Source organism: Varroa jacobsoni, unplaced genomic scaffold (genome assembly GCF_002532875.2).
Source record: "Varroa jacobsoni isolate VJ856 unplaced genomic scaffold, vjacob_1.0 scaffold_895, whole genome shotgun sequence".
Lineage (NCBI taxonomy): Eukaryota > Metazoa > Arthropoda > Arachnida > Mesostigmata > Varroidae > Varroa > Varroa jacobsoni.
Genome location: NW_019213797.1, coordinates 58,278 through 80,324, shown reverse-complemented (window position 1 = coordinate 80,324; position 22,047 = coordinate 58,278). Strand labels below are relative to the sequence as shown.

Sequence of the window (22,047 nt, the reverse complement as noted above, 5' to 3'; positions counted from 1 at the left end):
TATATCGATATAATAATCGGTGAGAAATCAACGGGTATCCCTTGATTATGAAATTTTCATAGAAGCCAAATAAGGATACCGCCGTAGACCGATTCGTTCAAGTATTTGAGCGGTCGAGCAGGCGCCTGTCATTGAGGTTATGGTTATTCTACTGAGCTATGGAACACGGCAAGAACCGGAGATCTGTTAATACGACCTCGTGAAGCGTATTCTTATCGGTCAAATATCTTCCGAAAACATTAACTAACATAAGCTCAAATAGCTTCCATCAATAATTTGATCGCGTGAAGCCATTCCTCCTGTTGTTGGAATTCAACCTTCACTTTCGATATTTTAAGCACATATAAACGCCTTTAACCCGTCGGCGGCCCATTTGTTACAATAATGTTCTTTATAGGCGGCCGAAATGTCCATTTCTCATATCTATAGATGGAACTGGAAGTTCAAATTTTTCAATTTCTTTAAAAATGAATTAGGAAATTTCTTATCAAAGAAAAAAAAGGATTAGCCCTGAGGCAAAACTTACGACACCGGCTAAACGTGTCTGTCCTGTCCAATGGACAAAACTGTGGAATAAAATTGTAGAAAATATAGTCCATAAACTGCCATGTAATATTCAATTTTTGAGGGTAGTAAACTGGTTCAGTTTAGGACACCGCATAGACAAAGCTATTTGCTATAGTTTCCTTTCGGATGTCATCTTAGTACAGAGATGCCTGAAAGGCCAGTATCAACTGATGAAAGTCAAATTAAATTATCACTTGTCTTCAAAGACAGTCTTAACGAGTCCAGACCAACAGGGCCCCAGGCACGAACAATGAGTCCACAAACGAACACCGTAACCTGTGTAGCTCTTCCTTCAGAGAAAAGGTATCGTTCGTTCAGGAATGGGCGACAGATAATAAGCAGATTTTCCGAACGATTAGATCTGGCCTCTCTTTGAAAAGAGCGGATTCAAAGCCGGATCATGACTTCATTTGTGTCGCTCAAAAATTGTACTGTCTTTCTCGCGAAGATGATTTATAAAGATGAAAAACGGTAGAGTTCATTTAGATGCGTGCGACTTCTTAACACTCGAATGACATCGTAAGTACATCTTTATTTATTAATATTCGTTCCAACGGCTTTCAATTACTCCAATGGGATAATCTGCAGATTGGACCCTTAAGCCAAAAGCCATATTGCGCATATGGACGTTCAATTGCTATAACAGTAATGCGGTTGGCTCGTGTAGGCTTTGCGTATTTATATCATACGCTCTGCTACCCATCTCAAGCTATATTTACGTATTGCAGGACGTGGTGCAGCAGTCTTCCACCGAAGAGGAATACAGCGAGGCGCATGGTAATCGGCTGGCCAATGCCTTGTTCCGAACGGCGTCACGCGGCCTGGTTCAACCAGTCTCGACAGCTGTCCCTTCTGCCGGGGTACATATTTCGCGTCATACAGACTCGTCATCCGTTCACCCGCAAAGGATATTCTGCTATCTGGACCAAGTTTGTAGCATTCAGTGACACACCCGTAACAAATCTGGCACTTAGACTTTGCTGTACATGCGCTAAACTCATGACTCAAATCACGACCACCGATTACGCAACATGGTGGTGATGCGATTGCTTAGATAAATTAACTTCAATTGAAGTTAGCTAGGTTCGTGGTCGTAGTCGTTATTATTGTTATTATTCTATGTCTAATGAACTCTATTCAAGGGTAGATTTTTGATAACTTAGTAAATCACACTATAGCACAGCGGTCGTAGTAACCGGAAAATAGCAATCATCTCTTGCTAATGGATTTGCAGGTAAAGAGGTAGCTAATAGGAATAACACAAGGTTTTAATCTACGCAGTTTGGGAAACTGTTCGTTATCTGGTCGTCGAAATAGCTATTCTTGGTATTCAACATGTGTTTCTCACAAAGCCAGTAACAATTACATAATATATATATATATATATATATATATATATATATATATATACAGCTGTTTACGGGGTGTTTGCGTTGGTATAGGTACCTTGAAGGAATTTTAGAAGGTGCTCCGGCCTTGTCCAGCCTTTTGCCCCACTCTGAAGTGCAGATTTACCCTATGTGAAAACACCTCGTAGCAGCTTTTACTCAAGCAGAGATGTTCGATATATCGATGAAATCGCCTGTTCTTTTTCAAGGGTAAATTTTGACCCTTGGATACTTTCTCAAAGCTATTGGATAACGTTGCAAGGGCCATGTCTGAACTAAAGACTAAAGAATGAAAGGGAAAAGGATTTACGGAAACAGGTGCCTGTCTGGCGGCGGTGTCAAAATTCGACCATGTTTATTTTGAGCTGACCTTATAGGGTGCATCGTGGGGATCTTCCTCACAGATTGAAACTGGATAGTCATATTACAAAAGCACACAATTGACTGTCTGTTCTAAGCCTTAATTTTATCAATATTTCGCGCGTCTGGTGAGTCCAAATTAAGTACGATGCACTCGTCATAGATTCAATCTCAATGAAAATCGTTCAGCAGAAAGGACCGCAGCAAATTTCTGTTACAAGGGCTTTGGTATTATTATAGATGAGTGGAACAATACTTTACATTTGCGATTGTGTATATTATATACGGGACAATTTGATAAACAAACGACAAAAAATCTGGGTTAAACTCACCGAAAAAAAAGGAAAGTTTCTATGAAACTGTTTTCAAATACTGTTACGCGGTAAACAGTATTACAGCTTGATATAGTTATAGATACACACAAAAGAGACAGCTGTTTCCTTAGCCTCTTTTATGGAATGGACTGTTTGTGCTTCATAATTTCATGCGAATTTTAGGCGATCTTCTTAGCGTTCGTTTTGTCTATGTTCAAAATCGTGATCATTTACATTGAACATTCGGTATAATAAGATGCTTAGCGGATTAAGTGCCAGTAATGCATTAACCAATTGCTCATAATTGTGATAATGACATTTAAGCGAGAGTGTGCTAAATGATCTCACTAAAGGTCATGGCACCCTTTCAGGCCAAAGAAAGGCCAGCCGTTCACCTGCCCATCATGGTTCAATGTTGCGTGTGGCATCTTACCCGAATCGGTGGTGAAAGGCAAAAGACCGAATAGGTTGGCATTTGCAGCTACTGAACTATCGTACCGCGCCAGGATAGGACGAGATTGCATGAAAGCTCAGAGCCAACATGCCAGACGATCTCAATACTAACGAGAGGAGGTTGACTGAAGGCTATCTTAGGCATGCTCACATGTTAAGAAAAGGATTGGCCTGCGCGTTTATTTAGCGCAATACGTGTTTGTTTTGCTTTGAGCACTGGTTAGTGCCATCATGGGACAAATCGCTCAGTACCTGTCGATAATTCGCGCCGTTGGTGAACTTTCCGGGCACGCTGAAACCACCAGGGCCTTCCACAAGTTAGACAGCCCTAGATTGATACATTAGTGAACGGCGTGAATGCGCCGCACTTCCATTGCTTTCTGCAGGTTCACGTTTGCTATGGTTAGTATCGCTTTCTATCGGTTCAGTGCGAAATTCTAACTGAATATAAGGTAAGAAATGTTTTTGTTTGTTTTTATCACCAGGACACATTTAACTGAGCTACTTCCACGCAAGGGACCTAAAGAATTTTGAGTTTTGTTAGAACCTGTAAAATAAATACTCATCGCGACGCGTCTTGTTTTTTGGTTGCGTGACGCTGACACCCCTGAGGGTGTCACTTCTTTCACTTTTAAGTCGTACGTGCGTTTAGACGGCGTATTACATAGGGATGGCACCTTCTGGGAAGTCAGTATCACTCGACCAAAACACAAGACGTATTGCGTCGTCATCTGTTCTTATATACTGATTTATTACTGATTCTAATCAATGATTGGAATTCCCGCTTCGAACCGTCAGGAACCAATACCATCGTTGAGCATTGCTTGGGACGGCTGGCTCTCGACCCGAAACGAAGTATGTTTCCAAACCTTGATCACCAAATGTTTTCTAGTTAAGTAGACAAATGCATCGCCACTTCACCATCGCGGGGCCTCTCTAGACCTACTACTTATACCAGTTTTACCAACTAGTTTTACTCATTCGATAACAAACGATTATATTGTTTAACCTTTTAGCGGGATAATTCCGATTGCAGCAAGGCTATCAGTGATGGACATCACACAGATGACTCCGAGTCACTCCGGCTGGAGTAGTAGCTACAACTACTGCTGTTGCTTTTGCTCCTGACTGCAATTGCTACAGAAGATGGCTTCCTTTCAGAACTCCTCATAGCTCCTTACGATCCTAGCTTACAACTCCCTTTTGGCCTTCGTCCGTCGCTTAGCTTGTAAGCCGAAAAGGTAAGGCGATGTCGTAGCCAGGGCTCAGGAGCCGAGAGATGCGTGAGGAATAGAATTTGTACCTCGTTCATTTGGCGCATGCGCGGCATTGGCCTAGCACGGAAGACGGCAGCCCTCACCGGTCGGTGTGAGGCACGTTCATTACCAACTGCGGCAGCGGCAGCTACGGGCCATCGTGAGCCACCAGGCCACCTTTCCTCCTACACTACGAGCGTCGGCATTTCGGTTGCCAGCTAGCTAGCCGCCCAACCAGCGTCCAACTGGAGCAAAACAGCGTGAAGCAGCCAATCGAGTAAACTGAGTGAGCTTGGGGTTAGTGGCTGATCCAGTCAAGCCGATTCCATCACTCCTAGTGTCTGCTAGTTTTGCTACAGGCCACTGCTCGCTTTTCGCTAGCTTTTACTGACACTGCAGGCGAATTCTAAAGTTACCTTTCTGTTTCGTTTTGTCCTGTTACGAAACAAGGTAGCTGTCAGGAGGGAGACAGAGTTATGGTAATATTTGGGTGAGGCTTGCCTACAACAGGGAATATCTATCCTGTCGTGCTATGCGTACCATCGCACCATTCTGTTACATTGTACAGCTGTGTTTCTAGGAGCATCGTCGTACTTCGAACATCGTGTAGTGCGGTATACGCGTAAAACGCGCGGCCAAATTAGAGTGGTAACCTCTTTTTTTGGAAATCGTGTGTCTTGCAAACTGCTCTGTGTGGGCTTGAGGACCAATAGTAGTAAGTCTATATGAGTGCGTGACGGAAGGACATGATTGTTTATTGATCAACGATAGTGATTTGGTCAAAACTTAGCGGGATTAGAGCTACACTTCTACCTGGAGATCCGCGCTTATCAGTATTAAGACGACTGGCCTACATTGCACGCTGTACAAGTATATTTTTCTCTGGTACAAATCATTCAATTGACTCCGCTTGATATGAGCTGATCTCCCGGTCAAAATTAGCCGCTCCAAAAAACAAATTACATAAGATAGAAAAAAAAATATCTGCAATAGCACCTTACGAACGTCACCGACATCAACATATTGTAAGTATGATCACCTTACAATGACATTAGCATTCCCCTAGTTAGATGAAGCTTTTGGTATAAGGTATTTGATAATTTTCTTCGTTTTTGCTAAAATCAGTATGAATTAGATATGGCTAACAATTGAACTCGGTCGAGGTAAAGCACAGATAGCGAGCAGAATGATGTTGCTAGTTGGATGTTTTATTATCACAAGTAGATTAATCATTTTCGAACTAAATTTAGTCGTTTACGAATCAGAGTTAGCGGTACGATGGAGGATGACCTTAAGGGTGTGTTTAAATTTCGCGCCAGAATGTTATGATTGTTCAAAAGAAAATGAGTGTGATAAGGTCCAATGGACCCATTTTTTTAGAGCCTTTTAAACGTGGTTAAGTTGCTAGTTCGTCGAAATCAAATATATTTGAAGCATATCAGCTAAAGATTACCTATGCGGCCGATACAAACATATATCTACGATATATAATCCAAACTGAAGGACTAAGCTATGTAGATTCTCTCGACAAAATATCACAACGATGCTTTCTACACAAATGCACGTTATAGGACAGAAACGGCCTGATTTGCTCTATTTATTAGAGTGGCAAAAGTTATTTTGTACGGTCTATGAGACATAACTAGCAGGCTATAAACCGTCTGTTGTATGTAATGTTTCTACGGACATGCCGGTGGGTTAATATGATCGGCGCAGACGGATGGAGTAGGGCTTGTCTGCCTGGCCACTTTCACTTGGTCCTCTGCGATTAGTGCACTAAAATGTTTAATTTAAAGCATATTAACGCTGGCACTCCCACTTCAGGACGCCAGATTGATTTCGCGTAACCCTTCGCGCGTTTCTATCCCAACTGTGAAGTACCAAACGCTAAAGGCATCCCTCGATTCAATACTACGAGTAGCGCAGTAAGCATCAGGTCAGCGACCGCATTTATGCCGGATTCTAACTTAACGATTAACTGCTGTCAGTGGTAGCGGACTATATTAGCAGATAAAAAGACGAAGACGAGAAGATGATTGCACGAGTAGGCCGTCTGCATGCACCACCGTCCCACTCTGATGCGCGTTGTTGAGAGCAGGGTATCGGAGCTGACAGCGCGCTGATCTATTGGACTGTATTATTACTATACCATTTGATCTCTTCTTCTGAATCGGTATACATCAAAACGTGTTATAGTTCATAGATTCTGATACTTCTACGTAGCTCATCTAACTTCGATTCTGATCTAATGTAGTTGGCCAGCTACCTAGGAGATCCGCGTGATGCCATTTGCCCTAGGATTTATCCTTTGCCTGGTTGGAATGATACCCAAAATAAAGCTAAATTAGACTCAAAAAAGGTTAACCTTCACGTTTCATCTATGCAATGCCTTACTATGTGTACAGATCCAAGCCTTGATTGTAAACATTATCACCAATTAGTAGCGGGACGCTGACATGAGGCTGCTGTTTGCCTCAAAACAACAGGAAGTTTACGGCAGCATTATAATGGTTTAGAAGCAATAGATTTAACAAGGTATACTTCCGAGTGATTGATGATAATAGGTAATGGACGGACATTTTATCTTTGTCCTATGTTGTTGGGAACTGCAATTGTTTTTCATTCGAAGAGCATATGCGCAGTACTTCTGTTGTTATAAGTAACGTTCATACTAGGCTAGCAGCGGGAACACCATCCGCAAGGTACCATTGTTTGATTAACTACAGTAAACCTATCAGTTCAGCCCGTTTGGCTTCTCGCCGAACCAATTATTTGTGGGCTTGATTCGTCCCATTGAAAAAGTGTACTTGTCTATTATTGAGCGAACAGCTGTCAGGATCTTATTGATAAAAAGGTCACGGTAATAGGATTTCATATTGGTTTGAAGCTTTGAATCTAATACAGTTGCACTCACTGGGCGCCATAACATGCACGAGACTGCCGGTATAGTGCGACGCCAGTTAGTTCGAGGTAAAATGTATTCCAAGACTTATTGTTATTATCGTGCTCATCATGCAGCTTCGATCACTTAGCATGATCAAAGTTTGACATCAGCGCCAGTAGGTCGAAGCGACAGTTCCACCACTTATTTTTTTCCGCTGCCTAATGGGTCGTAGCGAACACAAAGTTAAAAACCGCAGGATCTGTTGTTACACGCGTATCGAATATGCGTACCAGCTACAGAGACATGTATCCAATACAGTAGTGCCTTTCGACTTCGGGCACTTCGGCCGAACATTCGATAGTGTGGAAGTTTCGATGCCGAGGATCAATTTTTGAATGTATGTCATTAAATAAATGGGAGGCTAATAGAAATCAATAGCACTATTACGTACAACCGCTTATAGTTCTATGTCCACCGATTTTATATCTCTAACACTTCAGTGTACTTCACTGACACGGTGCCAATCCAAACATCGTTAGTGGATTATAGTTGTCAAAAGAGAACGGTAGACAAGGCCGAATGGATATATTTTCGATATAGTAGGATATATCTTACACGGCTTCCTGCACTAATCTCAATAGTATCTTTGGTAAAATGGGCAATCCTTGATTCTTGGAATGATGGGCTAGGCTAATTAAATATTGACGCAATCCAACTGACACAAATCAGCATCCAGCTTCGGCCGACCGTCACGCCCATTTGGGAACTGTTGACACTGGTCTATATTTCAGTAGCTCGATGTAGATCGGGATCTAGACTAACTTAATTATAACAGCCTTCGATTTGGTGCGGGTGTTTGTATATGTACACACTAGAGAAAGCAGTCGCAGTGGCAGTTTCACTTCAACTTCTTCTACAAGCCAATGCCACTTGAACTTACCCTCAAAGCCATTGCTGATGATGAGCGGGCCCACGTCGTGCACACGCCGACGTTTTGTCGAAAGTAGAACGTTCATTCGGTCACCGAAACGAGCCTCCCTCGCCCTCGCGGTTGTACGGAGTTGCCGGACCGAAAATTCGTCACGGCCAAAGCGTGAGCAGATTGGCATCCAAACATCCCACTCGGAGCGCGTACTAACACGAATAGGTTTAAAAAAGTGTTAACCTAACGATGTACCGACAGCTAATTGAGCGTGTCGCGTGTAAAAGCAAGTATCAGCGGGTGGCTGGCTGGCTGGTTTCAACCAAAAAAAAAAAGGCCATTCGTACGGGACGACCAAACGCCGCTGTAACGTCGCTGTTTTAGTTAAGCGGTACCTGACAGGCAAGTTCCCAGAAAGGCTTCAAGAAGGCCGCTGAAGCACAGATTTATGTGTGTATAGCGATGTTTACACTCGTTTCCGTACATCGGATGGATGAAATTTGTTAATATTGTGTGCTTGGAGCATCGCAAAGGTTTCATTCGTCTCAACTATGTCAATTTTTCGTAACAGAGGAAAATTCCGTTACACGCTGATGCGTCACCGTTAGTCTGAAAAACCGTCCTTTTCCCCCTAGTTATATTTACGCCATATACCAAATATGTGTAAATTTTCATAAACCGTTCTTGTAAACTAATCTAGGCAGAAACAAGCGTGCACTTGCAACATAATGCTAAGAAGAGTCAAGCACTATCGGCATTATGGGTTAGGTTTGTCAACGTCAGTCAGTCGAAGTGGTCCGCTATTATAATTGCCAATTTCCAACAAGCTTTGGAAGTACGTCGCCTCTCACTCGGATTGTTACTATGGGTTGGGCAGGCTTTGGGGTTCAGTAAATGCGACAGTTTTGATTTAGGTGACGACGCCGTAATGAATTACTTTCCAAGAATTAACTCTGGTGTTTACTAATAAGAACATACCCAACAACGGGACTGCCCAAGAGCAATCAAGTAGTGATGAACGTGACAAATTCAAGGGAGTAATGCCAGCATTTTTAAGTATTACATCAAGTATAAGATATTCTACAATTCGGGTAAGTTCAGACATGTTAAATTACTTCTCTAACTTCTGGATAATTCGATTTCAACGATATAGAACGTGCCGCCACGTGTTAGAAAACTAACTGAACCTTGCAAAGTTAGATTTTCTAGAAAAAGCGATGCCACGCTGATGTCCACCCGTACATTAAATTATAGAGCAATATTCCAATGGCTTGACCAGTGCGTCTGGTTTCGTTTCTTGTACCAGAATCCAATTTACCAAATATTATAACGTTTTTTTTTTTGTTTACCACCAGCTCCGCTTTAGAGTAGCAGACATACACGTATCCGTGTAATAGTATTGAACGAATCTACATTATTATCAATAAGGTTAGGTTTGACAGGAACCTACCTTCTCTGATCTGATTAAATTAACCAAGAGTTCTCTCACAGCATACAAATAGAAAATCTAATCTATATGTTTAGATGGAATTCCAAAATGCTGGTAATACACACTGAGAGAAACAGGGTCTAACATATATCGTATAAGAAAGGCTATCTGGTCCAATTAGCCTGAGATATGAACTGCACAAGTTTTATGATCCGCAGGGCCTTTGTCTACCGCAAATAGGTAGCTTATTCAGCCTTTCCTAACTCCCTTAGGCACCCAATTAAATTCGGACAAAGAGCAACGTTTATTCCGCTCAACCATGATCAGAAAAGGTTTATTTGGAATAACCAACTATCACTAAACTATCAGCTGTTTGTTGTGTAACGGGTAAGGATGTCGACGTACAGACAGCTTGATATCCTTTTCGTCTGCTAACTCTTTTTCTCTCGATATACATGTATGTACGCTAGGCAGTCGTTGTACAGCATCAGGTCTCCACATCTCGTAGAGTAAACTGTGCCTCTGTGCATACGCGTCTGCTTCTCATCTAGACAAGGTTTTTTCTGATTTCTTATTCATTTCCCATTAGTTTGGGAACTCCTAAAACTGCCATTATTATTATTATTATTATTATTATTATTACTTAGACGGTCGCACCATTTTTGAAACACAATCTGCTTCCCCCATTACTAGCGATTGTGGTCACTCAAACCGTCATCTTCAGAGCAAATGATAAAGAGGTGGAAAAACGTGAGCGAGAATAGTGCTTTGCTACCAGCAGGTTCACTAAGGCTCAAAAAGTCGGGTTCGGTCCTAGCACGTGTAGCACGCTGCTGTCACAAGCGGCTTTTCAATTCAACACCGCGTCATCGTTATGTACACTCGCTGATTTTGGGATTCTCACTGTCACATTACCGCCACCCCGACTCACCGCGTACGGCTGAAGGTCACCTACTGCGAACGCAGCTCGTTCCCCTCCTAAATTTATCCCTCCTAAAATCCTACTTCTTCTATTATTTTTCAACCCTACTAACGCCCTTTTGCAAGGCTTCAATAAAATGCTGTTACAGTCTACAAAACGCAATATGTTTTTTATCTTAACTTAATATACATGCGTCATATTCGCAATGCCAATATCAACGAGTGGCCGTCAAATCTGCGATTACTTTAGCTTTTTGCACCATTTGAACCGTGTCGACCTAAGGCTGAATATATATATATTATGTCATCGTTATATTTCTTTACATCACACCTGAATCTGTTTATTAAGATTTAATCTTCTTCGATATAAAAGAAGAAATATTGGCGATTCTGCACGGAAGATATGCAAATATATGTACTGTTTATGTTGATAACATCGTCGATCAGTACATGGATAGAAGGCAGAAACCGATCGAGATCACTTTCGGTGTACCTGGCACTGCTTACAATGTATTATCGATTTCCGATTATGTTTAAACGTGCCTGAACTGTGCAATTTCGGTCCTTGTTGGGGTCATGGTACGAGTTCGTACGTAACAAGATTTTCTTTGCCATCTCAACGTAAATACAAGCATATCTATATATTTAGAGTCGTATGACGCGGAGGAAGACCGAGAAAAGTGCACGTATCGCTTGCAACCAGCGCGGGATATTATATTGAACACCAATAGTGCAAAAATAGCTATAGGAAATTTCTATGGTACATTAAGTGGTGCAACATAATCTTGGATAGGCTTCCGGGACCTATTCACCAGTAACGCTAGCCATCTTTGAAGACGCTCGCTTAAAGGTCGATATCACCGCAGACTGATAGGTCACACATTCGACTAGTAGTTAAATCTTGCGCGGTTAAGCAAACCCCAAAAAGGTCAAGCCCGTCGTCAGCATTTTCATATATGCATATATAAACAGGTTACTACATGTAGCCCTTTCCACGAAGAGGTCGAGGTCGTGTCTTCGTAAGCGTTCGTCCCTATCCGTGACTATGGCTCGGCTGAATCAGTTGACTGCCTCCACTTCGAATTAGTAATGGCAGCATTGGAGTGGCGTAGTGCTGTCCGCATGAGAATCTACATGTGTGTACGCATTATATCAAGTAGCTTGATAGTAGGTAATACAGCATCCCTACGTTTTCTGATAGACTTCGGCTCTTAGTCAGTTTACTATGCCCAGTTTTCGCGCAAGGCTAATAAGGTAAATGTTACTTTCAACATGTATACGTGAAGCTGGTAAAAAGCAAATCCGATAAGACCCTTTCATATCCTTTTCCTCGACCATTCCTATTGTATATGCGGCAAGTTGTCGACTGTCGACTTGTACTGAACGTCATCCTGCTACTTTCCCGACTTGTGCCTTCCATCTGACTTGATAGACCTGGCTGACGACATTTTCAGGGAAGGGGGCCATGGGCAGTGGGGTGAATAAGAGAGACGAACACAACGATATGCTGGTTTGACAAAGTCTGTACGAGGTGAGGCCCATTCTTGCTTCCTTCGTCTAGGCGTTTCTCACGTTTTTCCCAGAACGAACTTTTTGCGGACAGATCTTCTGTAACTGACTCTGTACCACATACATACATACTTGGACATATATGACGCACAATGCTGAATAGCTATACACCTATGTATTATATGAGATATGTGAAACCTGCCAGGATAATTAATCAATATACACGAAATTGTGTTAGACTGGGGTGAACCTGAAAAAAGGGAAACAAATCAAAGGGACGACCAATACAGTAAAATATTGCTGCCGTATAATGTCTTTCATTAACTGGAGAATCGTAATTGTATCAATAGAAATAGTAGTAGCAGTAAAAATAGGAAAAGCTGTTTTGCTAGCCATAAGAAAGATCAGCACGAGCTTGTTCTTGTTTTTACTTAGGTTCGACCAGAAGTAAATGAAATGACGTGTGTCTTTGCTGATTGGTTACTATGAACCAATAATAAATTGACTTCATTTATCAGGTTCTGTTCAGTTACATCTTTTCCTAGTCTCTTATGTTTCGTAGCCTAATACGTAGACACTTTTGTGACGCGTTAGCTTAAATATATGGGTAACGTTATCTCTATATTTATTAGATAATAAACTGAAAAAGATAAACCAAACGAGAGAAATGAACAGAGGTTGTTTTGTGAAAGGAATAGAGGGTAATATGCGCATGTATATGATGAGTCGTAGAGAACTACGACTTCTAATGACCTAGCTACTTGAGTTACGAGAATTGAATGATCTTTCATAAAAGGGTGCAGCCGTTGCGATTACTTATTCCCTGCAGCAAACCTCATATACATGGCCACGGTCGTAGTAGCGACGACACGATAACGGCCTCTTAACCGTAAATAGTAAATGCATATTCTATATATACATAACTATAAAATAGGGGCCGCTCTTGCAAGCGTTATTAGTTATTTCGATCTGATGCATTGCATTTTATGGTCTAGGCCCCAAGTTGCTATAATAAATTTAAAAGAAATTTTAAAGCTCTGTGTGTATATATACGGCTTCATCGTTTTTCGCAGTTCATCGCCTTTCTCATATATATATTACTGGTTTAAACCGCCAAACTCTAGTTCTGGGTTAACGACTGAGGTAAATGCGTACAGCGGCGGCTCTGGCTGGCTTGGGACGGGAGGTCCGGTCGCGCCGTTGACTACAAGCCTGTGAGACTGATGCTCGCTGAAATCGTCTTTGAAGCATCGCGAAGCAAGTTCGCGTTTCGATTGCGCGTACATCGTGTAACAAAGCGCACTATGACGCCGGACAATAGGCACGCTCAGAGAATGACGACAACATTCATGCACAAAAGAAGCAGGAAAAATCTTACGCAGCTGTGCACCACAAAAAACCTCTCCAAGAGCATATGCGCGTGGGGTAGCACTAAATTCAACAAGGCTGAAACAGCAACATGCCGGCCGCACCATCCCGGCAGCTGTAGTATCAAAACTACAGGCCGGTCGACCGATTTCCATATTCCCTATCTCTAGCCTCTAGTACCTTAACCCCCTTCTGTGACCCCAGCCAAAAAGCGTGAAAGAGCAGGAGAAAATGTATGCCCCAAACAGTTCGCCACCTCAACAGCTACGACCATCGCGAAGCAAAGGTATCCCCTGTCGTCCTATGCTTCACTTATAAATTCCATGCATAGCGAAGTACCGAAAGCAAACAGTTGCCCACGGCTAGGGCGGAAGGTTGTTTTTAACGAAAATGCGAAAGAACAGATGAACAGCCATACGTGTGTAAATGCACACACACGTCGCGGCCTAGACGAAGGGCGATGAATTAATTACACTGTACCATCGGAAAAGTACACATATAGAGATCTTCTCATATACCAGCCGGCTCTCTCTGTGTTTTGTATTTTTGATGCATCTGTTGGTCTTCGTTGAATATACTCATTTTAATGTCTTCACGGGGCTGGAAATCGTTATTCGTTTGTTTTATCTTTATAAAAATGCACTTGAGCTGTATCGATGACGTTCCATTAGGTTGGAACAGCGCAGCGTGGAACCGTGTAACCCAAAAGCCTTTATTAATACTCGTCTCTCATCCTTATGAACAAAAATCTAGATAAGTGTTTTAGGGTTCAAAAATAACTTATATTTACAATTGAATCTTGCGCCATACCCCCTGCAATGCATCAAAGGAAAATATAGCTTTGAATTTTAAATAGAATCAAATTATAAAGATTACATTGAGGTAGTGTCAAGTCGTAAATCAGCAGTCATTGATGAACATACCAATTTGCCAAGTCGAAAACCTCTGGCCGCAAAGACCAGGAATTTATTAAGCATTTCATCTGAAGGTAAACACTGACTTATTGTACATTACTTTTGCTTAATGGACAGGAAAGGGGGGAGTGGCTAGATGGAGGGAAAGGGAAGTAGCCAAAAAGTGAGGAGAGAGAGAGAGAGAGAGAGAGACGAAGAATGATGTCGTCGGCGGCCGTACCGGTTACTCCGCAACCGTGTTAGCCGTAAGGAAGTAGGAAGATCGATCGTGCTGTCGAATAGTGGAAGCATGTCGAGATTAGTAAGAGCAGTCGTTGCTCTTGCAGTTATCATCAATAGTTAGGTACGCATTCAAGCAGGCTATGCGACTTCCAGCGATGGCAAACATTTTACATCTGAACGAGATCGAGTACACAGTAAAAAGCAAATTTTCCTTTATCTGATAACAGGGGGCGCGAATAATAGGGATTTCTGTACGATGAAAAGCAACAGGTGAAAAGGCGCAAACCGGTTAAGCAAACATGTCGTCACTCGCTTTCCTGTGCAGGGGTCCCATCACGTAGGAGACTGGGTCTTCGTAAATCTATTAATATATGTAGGTACTCTAGACACGTAAAAAAATGTGATAGATATCATACCGCTCATTACCCCCTAGTATCGTCTATAGGACATCCAACAAATTTCCCAAATTAGTACAACAAGACTCGCATAAGCAAATATGACGCTAAGCGTGTTGAATGGTTCGATATGCTCACTTTGATCTTGGGATATTGTATTGGTGGTCTGTATTTATGTAGTTTTCGATTATTGCCACTAAAGACGAACAAGGTTTCATTGAATCATTTGCGAACGATAGGCAGCTTTTATCATATGTTTATCATATTTAATCAGTACTCGGGGATTACCCAAGTGCGTGATACAGCTCATTGTAAAGTTCATTGGATATGCGCGATTCGCCCAAGAAAACTATACTATTCAGATAATAGAAGAGAAAATATGAATGAATGTTTGACTACAAAGTGAAGCATCACATAGTTCTCTTACGTTTCAAACTACAAGGTTCGATCAAAGCGCTATTTCTCTACTTTTAAAGTGGTCAGAGCGAGTACTACCCAGGCGTAGATGGCCGCTAGGAATGGCACCTCTTCTAGCATAAGCAAAAAAATCGTAAACATATTTGTTTTTGTTTGGACATAGTCTCGAAAACAAAACATGAACGTTCTCATATATATATCGGCCCAGAGAGGATCACGAAGATACGCAAATATAGGGATTCTGATTACGTGCCAACCTATGTATCAGTAGCCTCAGAGCTGATTTAAATTTGCAGTAGGACGTTCTAGATATTTCATTTCTTTTTTATTGTTGCAGTCGTCTAACTAATCAAGTATATAAGGCTACACGAACTCGTTTATCTAGGGACCGTTGTGGATTTTTTTTGCGGATGTCAATTAGAGTTACTACGTAGAATTTGCTGTGTCTGCAAGAGATGTAACCGCTTTGCCTATGTTTGTTGCAGCGAGCCTATAGGGAACAGATGGTCGCATCGGCTACCATGCCTAGAACTGCGACAGCGATAGCGTCGACCCAGCAAACCTTTGTCACGCTGCTGTGACTGGCTGTCTTTGGGTAACGATCCGTACGCACCACGCACATGCATAAGCCCAGTAAGCCAGCGAAGGCATTGGGTTCGGTCCTCAGTGAAATTAACCCCTGGTGGCGTCCCCCGCATCCGGCGTTTCTATCTCCCCAAACCCGCTGCAGGCGAACGTGTTGAAATATTAACGAGCATCGCCCGCCCTTCCGTTCGTTGGACAAGTGACTCCTACGAGAGTCCCCACTTTCAGTATTCTATACGCTTGCCATCAGCTGGTCCGAAAAATATACCTCACTGACCCTGCACCCTCCCTTGCCTTGGCGGTCTAAAGCCCGAAAAGACCATTAATGGCAACGAAACGCAGGATGTTTTTGTCTTGTTCTCGCGTTCTTCTTCCTTCAAGATCTCTCAACGGAGTTCTGGAGCGCAAACCGCCACGCAAATACCAGAAGAGGGTATGCCGGAGATAGAACCGCCGTTTGCTGGAACAAGCGCTAAGTTGCTAAGGGGCAAAGCAAATTTAATTCAGCAAAAACAGAACAGGCACGAAAGCCACGACAACCTGGTCCTTCCTAACGGTAGAAACACGCGGATCGTCCATCCAATAGGCACGTCTTTGCGTGCAACTATTCGTAGCGTCTGTAACTTAAGCGGCTGTAACGTGGACACATCCATTAACGTTGCGAGAACACGATTAACAAGTTCGGCATAGAAAGAATGCATTATATTTTACGGAAAAACTTGAAATAGTTTGTAAAGTTCATTGCAGTACCCATACGCTATAGACTTCGTATGTCGTTGCACCGAATCAGCAATTCGTTGAGTTTGATTTAACATACGTCGTTGCTGCTCCTAAAGGAACGGCTTAGTAATAGATTTCTTAAATAACAAAGCCACAGATGCGAACAGAAACGAGAGCGCAGGTCGTAACTATTATGAGCCTGTCGGATCGGGCGTCGCGAGGATTGATACGTCTACTGTCATAGAGCTAACTATCCATTCGTCAATATTGATTCTATTCGATGAGATAAATTTACATAAGGTAGGAGATTATCGGATGTTTATTTGAACTCACTGAGGGTCGAAGAGCGGGTACTGCGTACGTTTGTTTCAGACGTCAATAACATTGTCTCTTCGAAAGTAGGATCAATTAATTCCATCCATGTCCTGCATAGTGCTATATAGTTTATTCAAGAAGCCGCATATAATGGCGGTAGTCAGCGCGTATTACAGCTCAGGTCGTGGCTTACGGTTTGCGGTGGCGTGGCCTTTACGAAGTGGAACTGAAGGGAAATGAAAGAGGGCTGGAATAGGACGATAGTATGCTTTGTGGCGATCGATACAAGGTAGTAGCTCATTCACACGAATTGTTCGTACCATAATAGCAACGCTTGGGCAACGGGGCTGATTTATTACTAGCTTTGTGCAACTGCAGCGGCAAGGGCGCTAGCTATAAAGTACCACAACATGGATGTACAATGATGGTTATTACGTGCATTCGAGTCTCGTTGCGACATACCCAACTCGGCTTATATCATGACTGTGTTATACAGGTGCCTGGCCCTGCTGGCCGTACAACTTCATCAATATATTGACAGCTTAATAGATATATACAGAAATAGTAATATCAGATAAGGTATTGCTATTTGTAATGGTAAACGTGATCTGAGCAGCAACGGACGTTTTTGGATCTTTTTATGCTTATATTCAGCTTAACAGCGGTGGTACTGCGAATCTTAATAAATAATAATGCGCACAGCGATCAACTAATTATTAATCAGATACCGTTTTTTTCCCAATATCACTTCTCTTTGAGTCCGCATTCCCTTTTTCTCCCTTCCACGAAATCGAGAGTTCAGCCAAAAATCACTTACCAGTAAATCAAATAAACTTTATTGGTCCAAGTCTGGGGGTATAAACAATAAATATCTTTACATTTCGTCCACTGGGACATGTTCAAGGCAATTTGATCCTGAGCTCTGACTAAAGGCATAGATTTGATTTGTGTGTGTGGGTAGCTTGTTATTTTTACCGTCGTTCTCACAGTTCCTAAATAGAGAAACGGGTTCCGGAAGGACCGGGAGGACTGGGGGGTTGGGGATTAGAAGTACCCTTTAAGTGATGCTTACACTAAAAATCTCTTTTATTATACTTCGCTCCTTGCTTTATCCATTTGATAGCGAAACTTCATGTACGATAGGTTTAATAGTGTAGCTCTCAGAAAAAGCATCCAAAGGGTTCTAATCCTTTGCGGATAAATTTAATGGAGATATGCAAGTATTTATCTTGTTTGGACCATTGTCATTCCTCGATAAAATTAGATTGACGTTGGTCCATCCGCATCGAAACGGAAAATGGTGCAGATTGATTGTCTCCTACGGTTTAAAGCCATTGCTGTATAACTAGAAATATTCTTCTAACTCTTCATGTGATGAACTATCTTAGGGGATAGAAAACGGTAAATTACTCTTGATCATTTGTAGCTAAGGGTATTGGGGCCTTGTGGGGGTTGACAGACCTAAACTACTGGAGAGTAGATGCCGGTCCTTTAACGGAACCGGTCTAGAACTGTAAATGCGCATGCTATATATATGTATATATTTATGTATTATTGCTCTATGAGAACTCACCTAGGCTATTGTGAACTATTGATCGTGCGTTCATTCACTAGCCTTTCTATTACAACAAGGCCAATTTTGGAACAAGCTCACCACAGCGGGAACCCGTTTTTTTTTTTGGAATTTGAGCGGAGATCAGCTATTATCAGACGTGTACACCCGGGATGAACCCTCATCGAGATTATAAACTTTCTTTTTTGGCCTAAATCGACAATCTACATTATTGCAAGTTTTTATGCGGTTTCTGAAAGATTTAAAGTAGATTTTCATTACGCAAACGTTTTCCTTAATGGAATTTCTATCTAAGTTCTCAAAAATTAATCACAATGGCTCAAACAACTTTCATATGGAATTTTTAATTTTGGAAACTAATGGCCATTTTCGAGAGTAGTATACTAACTGCTAATCGAGTCTTTCCGACAACTTCGAACGGTTAGTTTTTTGATACTTTTTGTTACTTTTAGTCGTTGATTTTTCGTCCCTTCGGCCTGCTATCAGGCCCAAAATTCTGTGGCGTTGGAATCTTCTTTATGTAGCACACTTGAATCATCTAGCAAATTTACACCTATTATTATCGCTTGATGCATGGCTGCCATTAGAAAAGTATCTGCATATTAAAGGGTTCTTTTAAAAATGGTGGTTTAGAGAAAAATGAAATCTGTGAATAGGTGATTACATTGAGAAAACGTAACTATAGCTAATGAGGCGTATGGTACATATCTAAATTTGTTACTGGGCTAGCTATTTTTATTTACACAGTCTTAGAAACAACCTATAATAGAAATTTCCCACTTAGAACGAGCATTATATATACAATAACTCAATCGAAAAAACAAGATACGATGTTCAACTACCACGAAGGCAATACATCGCGGTAAATTGTAAATTTTCGTTATGTCACAGAAGGAACCATAATATCCTATTGTGTTAGGGTAGCACTGCCCGGGCGTACGGTCGCCGTAATTCGTCAGTCGTATGCTATTGAAAGCTTGTACAGTGAAAGAGCTGGCCATTTGTAACAGTAAATCTAATAGGCTCGTATGTAACGGCGCATATTTCGTAATACGGTAATAGCCTATACGTAGCAACGACGACAACATGTCTTACGGGATGTCGGATCGGCAAGGCCTGTTGTTATCTCTAGGGGAACGCAATCAATCCGGTGATTCTGAAAAGCTTCGAAGGTCGGTGCTGAGCTTCGATACATATTGCCGCTTTGTAGGCGAACTACCATGTGTTTTTTCTCTTTGCAATTTGCCTTAGATTAACTGGGATGGAATATACAATAGTATTGGTGGGTTTTTGCGTAAAACGAGGAAGGATAACAGAACTAATTTTATACCTGCTGTGTCGCCCTCTTTTTATAATTCATTTTTGATTAATTTACCTATGTAAAATATTCTACAGGCACTAAGTGAGTTACAAGGTTTATGATATAACCTTTTCATTGTTTTTCAGTTTTTATTTAAAGGTAACTCATCCAGAAAGTTTATCCTGTTTGAGCAGACGGGTAACAATATGACATTATTCTTGAATTAGCGATCATCCATCATATATAAGCTTCATCATGTTAATCAAAATGAATTTGTTGAAGCTTTAGAAATTTAAAGCACAACGCTTTTCGGTCTATTTTATCAGATATTGATTTTTCGTACCATTTAGATAGAAGCAGGTATTATGTAAGCTAGTAGTGGCCAATTAACATATGCAGGAGCACCCACAGATCATTGTAGCTGGTTTATAGGTTGTGTCAAAACGCGCCTATTTAGTTAACGCCGTTTTCCATAATTATACGCCCATGACGGTCGCTACACGTAACTGTAAAAGCTATTTATAGCTTATTCGTTAGCTTGCTTGAGACCGGAATAAGCGAGTCTTTTGTTTGGCGCATTAATTTGAAATTATGTTTGTTTCAGACCATTCGTGCTGCCTAATTTTTGTCTAGCGTATTTTATAGCTGAAGCTAATGAAAATTATGTTTCTTCATGTTATCAGTTCAGGCCTGGTTCTTACAGCGGAAGCATGCGTTGAGTTCGGCTACAAAGCGCCGGCCACACCCGTAAGCAATCTGGCTTGCAAGCATACTAAATGTCCAAAAACAACTTACTTAAGGGTTCTTAGCAGCTATTTAAAAGAACTTTAACTTAAAGCTATCGAAAAGCGCAGATGTTCTATTTTATTTTGAAATCTTTATCCGCCACTGTCGTATATTAGGCCATAAGAGAATATCGCCAACGTATGGTTAGGTTTACTCTTTTTTTTTATATAGGAGCCAGTTGACCGACTCAAGTTAAACATTTCGGATGATAACGAATAACTATGGCCAACGATCTGAAGGCCTTAAACGGGCCTTTTTTCGTTTTCTGTGAGTATTTTCAGAGTAATAGTTAATAATAATATTCGATTCTTCATGTCATTTTAAAGCTGAGTGAAATCACTTTAAGACGGGTACTCTGGCGTACGTTGGGCCGTTACACCTGTTCTTATGGTTGGATGATGCTCCCCTACATTCTTTCATATATATTAGGGGAGCTTGTTTGGTGCTACTCGCATACATAAGCTAATTACTACGTTGAAATGTAGCGTTGTTTGTTATGGATCCGCGAAAAATTAAAAGCAAGTTCACTGAATACAAATGGCATGTTTTGTAAACAATGTTATTGGACGGTCGTGGGTTCAAAGCTTAACTTTACCACTTGAATGAGGAAGCTCCCGGCAGATAGCCCACTAAAAATACAGAGACAGTGCCTTATACTCCTGGCCTCCGTTAACCGCAAGAAGCGTTTCATTCGTCGCGTAGGACGTATATATATATTACACAGCTGAACGTATATGATAGAACACTTCTTCCATGAGTATAAGATGCAAATAGATGCGTTACTTCTCTACTCATACGCGTAGAAGTCGAGGCCTTAGTCAGTATGCTTTATTATCTCAATTTACGTAACCAGGATGGGTCTTGAAGATCTAACTTTGGTACAGAGGCTCAGAAGAACAGGCTGTGTGAACAGAGCTTTGCAGTTTATGGCACTGCGTGTCTATGTGGACATACGCGGAGTCTGGCCTACCAGTCGGCACTATTTTTGGTTCAGCATGAGAGTCGCTTTAATAGGGGCATCTCTTGTTATGGAAATATGCGGAACACCTAAGGCCTTCCGGCAGAACACTACAGTACATCCGAACCCCACAGGAGAACAAAAATCTAATGAGGAGCAGCAAGCATCGCTTCCTGTGGATGAGTTGACGTGTCCCAATTTCCAACAAACTAAACATATATATATATATATATATATATATATAGATATACTAAAAACGGCAGATTCCAGTAATTATGCGCAAAAATAGATAATGAAAAATGTGATTTTTTCCCCCAGTTGGGGAAGGTATGTTTAGATTTGAACAACGATATAAACGAGACTAGTTCATTGTTGCTAACAGCGTGCATTTGTAGGCATCGTTGGAATAGGTAGTAAAGGTTCTATCGAAGATTACGATCTAATCGTATGTTTAAGTAATGAATCGCGGCTTATTGTATTTGACAGCATTC

At 41.5% G+C, this 22,047-nt stretch overlaps 1 protein-coding gene across 1 annotated transcript in view; it reads left to right on the top strand.

Annotated features, from left to right (window-relative positions):
• The first annotated feature begins 712 nt into the window (after window positions 1-712).
• The window catches only part of LOC111264749 (uncharacterized), a 41,486-nt gene continuing 20,151 nt past the window's right edge, over window positions 713-22,047 (top strand). Inside the window, exons 1-2 of the mRNA XM_086970193.1 lie at window positions 713-838; window positions 1,296-1,496. Coding sequence (XP_086826319.1) covers window positions 713-838; window positions 1,296-1,496 — 327 coding nt within the window. The remainder of the gene's footprint in view (window positions 839-1,295; window positions 1,497-22,047) is intronic.